Source organism: Sphaeroforma arctica (assembly GCF_001186125.1).
Source record: "Sphaeroforma arctica JP610 unplaced genomic scaffold supercont1.3209, whole genome shotgun sequence".
NCBI lineage: Eukaryota > Ichthyosporea > Ichthyophonida > Sphaeroforma > Sphaeroforma arctica.
In genome coordinates this window covers 83-3844 of record NW_014037349.1, presented here as the reverse complement: position 1 = coordinate 3844, position 3762 = coordinate 83, and the positions used below count along the sequence as shown (strand labels likewise).

At 47.8% G+C, this 3762-nt stretch overlaps 1 protein-coding gene across 1 annotated transcript; it reads left to right on the top strand.

The window, feature by feature from the left end:
• Positions 1–273: 273 nt before the first annotated feature.
• SARC_13376 (hypothetical protein) lies at positions 274–3031 on the top strand (the record flags this gene model as incomplete). Its single annotated transcript, XM_014292493.1, has 3 exons — positions 274–388; positions 1686–1916; positions 2866–3031. Coding segments are annotated over 3 exons (512 nt in total), but the record flags the coding sequence as incomplete, so codon positions are not given.
• Between the last annotated feature and the right edge of the window lie 731 nt (positions 3032–3762).

Here is a 3762-nt window from a genome sequence, read left to right as displayed (position 1 = left end):
TTCATGTGCTGATAGTAGTTCAACAATCCGAATTAAAACATACTCAAATATTCTGATATGTGTGAAATTGTATGTTTATCGCATACGTACAAGGCACACCCTAACTGTAGCCCTCGAATAGCATTGCGCAAGTACGTATGTATATTACCAGTGCATCAGCACGCCAGAAACATATACAGGTGAGGTCCGAGGATATGTATGTACACATGCCCACAACAAGCCAAGCTTAAACCATTCTACCATACCATAATCAACTCCTTTCAAAACACTTAGGCCCGTAGTACGGGGGAGACTGTTTCGTACTTGCGCACCGTGCCTAATTTGGAAATATGGGAGGTGCCCAAGCTGTTTTCTGTTGACACTGATGAAGTGCTCGGTGCGGTAGCAGGTAGGTAGCCCATAGCGTTGCTATGGGAACCATTAGAATCACTGGGTAGGCTTTATATGACGTACAACAGTATGTATAGTGGCGTGTATACACATTGTTTGGGTATCAGGACAGTCTGATTAGCACACACTACAAACGTCTGTTGACGCCGTGGACACCACTGAGGGCCAACTGGTGAGGCGCGTGAGCTCTGAGGAGAGTGGGGCATATAACGAGAGTGCCCACTCGTCTGTTTAGTGCGTACTGGACAACTGGGTCACTGTGCATACGGCTGGCACGTGTGTGAGGTGTACGATCCTACTGCAAGTGATAACCGCACGTGCTAGTGGTAAAACGAAGCGCTTGGTTGGTCCGTAGGCGGAGTGTGGATCTGTCGCAACGTGAGGGAGCGTTAGACAGAGCATATGTTATTCGTACTACTTGTTAGTGTACTTACTATATATGTGGAGTAATTGCCACTTATTTAGAGTGCTTGCTAGTTATTGAATGGTGTGGACATGTCTTACGTACTACTTATTTAAAGTACGTACTACCTATTGCGCAGTGTGGACATGTCTTACGTACTACTTATTTAAAGTACGTACTACCTATTGAACGGTGTGGACATGTTTGATGTACTACTTATTTAAAGTACGTACTACCTATTGAACGGTGTGGACATGTTTTACATACTTCTTATTTAAAGTACGTACTACCTATTGAACGGTGTGGACATGTCGTACGTACTACCTATTGAACGGTGCAGGCTTGTCATGCTTGCTACACTGGTAAGGTGTTTCTCCGCACTGGACAGTACTCTCAACAACGTGCAGTCGTGGAACTACAAGTGATTAAATGACAAACCCCACACTACAACTGATAAAACGACAACCCACACGTGCCTGTCCACGTGTGTGTGTACAGTTTGCCTGTTCATCTTAGTATATAATAATATCGTTGCTGTAGCCGTGCCGCTGTGTGGGAGCGGCACACATCTGCATATACAAGCTAAAGGCATGTTAGCTATAGGCATGTTGGTTTGCCATAGCTCTGATACCTTAGCATGTGCATGTCCTATATTTCTTGTGCACAGATACACTTAACCCTTATCTGGGTAACTCTTGCATCCTGCACTCATAGTTTGGGTGCAGGGTGTAGCAGCCGTGTGGGTTACAGGGTTTACACACGTAGACGCAATGCATTGAATTTTTTTTTTATGCAGACTTTCTCTCAGCCTTGCGCATCACAAACATTCCAGTTATAACTAAATTTACTATGTCTATACACCTTGCGCGTCCCGTTATTGTTATGCCTGCAGAAGCGGTACCGAATCTGAGAAAAATAGATCTGAGACACAACACGTGTATGGACGCGGATCAGGTGGACGCACTCTGCCGTCAGCTGCCCATCCGCGCCGTTGCCATGAGGACCTACCTACCCATTGACGTCAGCCAGCTCACAGAGCTGCGCATATCGGACGAGGTCAGCACGCTCCCTACGCTGTCATCGGATACACTCGAGATCGTCTCTGCAAGGTTTACGCATTCAGGTAAGCAACTGGTGCACCGCTACATACACACTCCACTCAGCCGCACGGGCACGGTACTATTCTTGTTGCACGATGGGTTGTCACACACCTGACACCATTTCAACTGACACGTGGGAGGGTAGTACAGGGCCCTGCGGTCACATCTGCCTAAGTTCAACATGACACACTGGGTAGAGTACCACGCAAGGGTCTCATATCCAGCAACAACCCCTTGCGCCGCTGTGTGTGGGTGGGTGTACTTGTTATAGGGGAGAGCTCACATGTCGTGTGCCCTCCAGCGAGTGCACGGGTATGTGCGTATGAGACGTTCACACCTGTCCAGGGCAAATATAGCCCCAAAAAAGACCCATGTAGTGGAATGGAGGGCAGCTATAACCAATTCGCCAGTGTCCCAGCTGCACCTCCAGCTAACACATCCCCCTCACACCCTGGTTGCAGTACAAGGGTTGCTCGATAATTGTCCATGTCAAGCTTCACCTCAGGCTAGCTCATCCCTCTCATGCTCTGGTTGCAGTACAAGGATTGCTCGATAATTGTTCACGCCTAGCCTCACCTAAGGCTAACACATTCTACAAGGTTTTCTCGATAGTTGTCCACGCCTAGCTTCATGAGCTCTGGAATTATCCACGCCTAACTTCATCTCAGGCTAACACATCCTACAAGGCTTTCTCGATAATTGTCCACGCCTAGCCTCATCTCAGGCTGATACATCTCCCATATGCCCTGGTTGCAGTACAATGCTTGCTCGATAATTGTTCATACCTAGCCGCATCACATCCCCTCATGCTCTGGTTGGAGTACAAGGCTTGCTCGATAATTGTTCACACCTAGCCGCATCTCCGGCCAACACATCCCCTCATGCTCTGGTTGGAGTACAAGGCTTGTTCGATGATTGTCCACGCCTAGCCTCACCTATGGCTAACACATCCCCTTCCTGTCCCACTTGCAGTACAAGGCTTGCTCGATAGTTGTCCACGCCTGTGCGAGCTACGGCTGCCGGGGGTGCAGCTGAATGAGCGCCTGCGGTCCACTTCTCTGCGCACATTGGGCGTCTGCGACATTACAGAGGAGAGGGCGTTGGAGCTTTGTCCTAATCTACACACGCTACATCTGAGGTGGGTCTTGTGTTATATCTGGTATTGACCTGTTTGTGCACATGTTATCTGGGCTGTCCCATATATACCCGACTTGTCTGCATATGCACCCCGTAACCTTTTTTCGGGTGCATGGATATGAGTTTCGGGTGGATGTATATGAGGGGTTATCTGAGGTGAGTCGGCTTTACGCATGTCTGGTAATGACCCGCTTGTGCACGGTTTATCTGGGCTGTCCCATATATACCCGTCTTGTCTGCATATGCACCCCGTAACCATTTTTTTTTGTGATAATACATATTGTGTATACACACTCCGGAAGGCTCGTATCAGATAAACTTTTTGACCACTATTGTACCTAACCACTATTACTATTATTATGATTCACCCACCCACTGAGCGGCACCTTAAGCAATGTACAGTTGACTACTAATGTACCTAGCCACTATTACTATTATTATGATTCACCCACACACTGAGCAGCACCTTGAGCAATGTGCGCTTGGCCAGTGATAGTGTGGTATGTCTACACTTACGCACACTCCAACACACGGGAACGTCCAATAACCTCAGCGGTGTTCTGAGGCTGAAACGGCTGTACATAGGAAAGCTAAGCACCTCCCTCCACTCGCCCACTTTGGAGGAACTCTATATCGAGGACGGGTATGTCTGTGCATGTTTGTTGGTGTGTGCGTGCATGTATGTGTGTGTGTGTGTGCATGTGCATATATATATATATATATATATGTGTG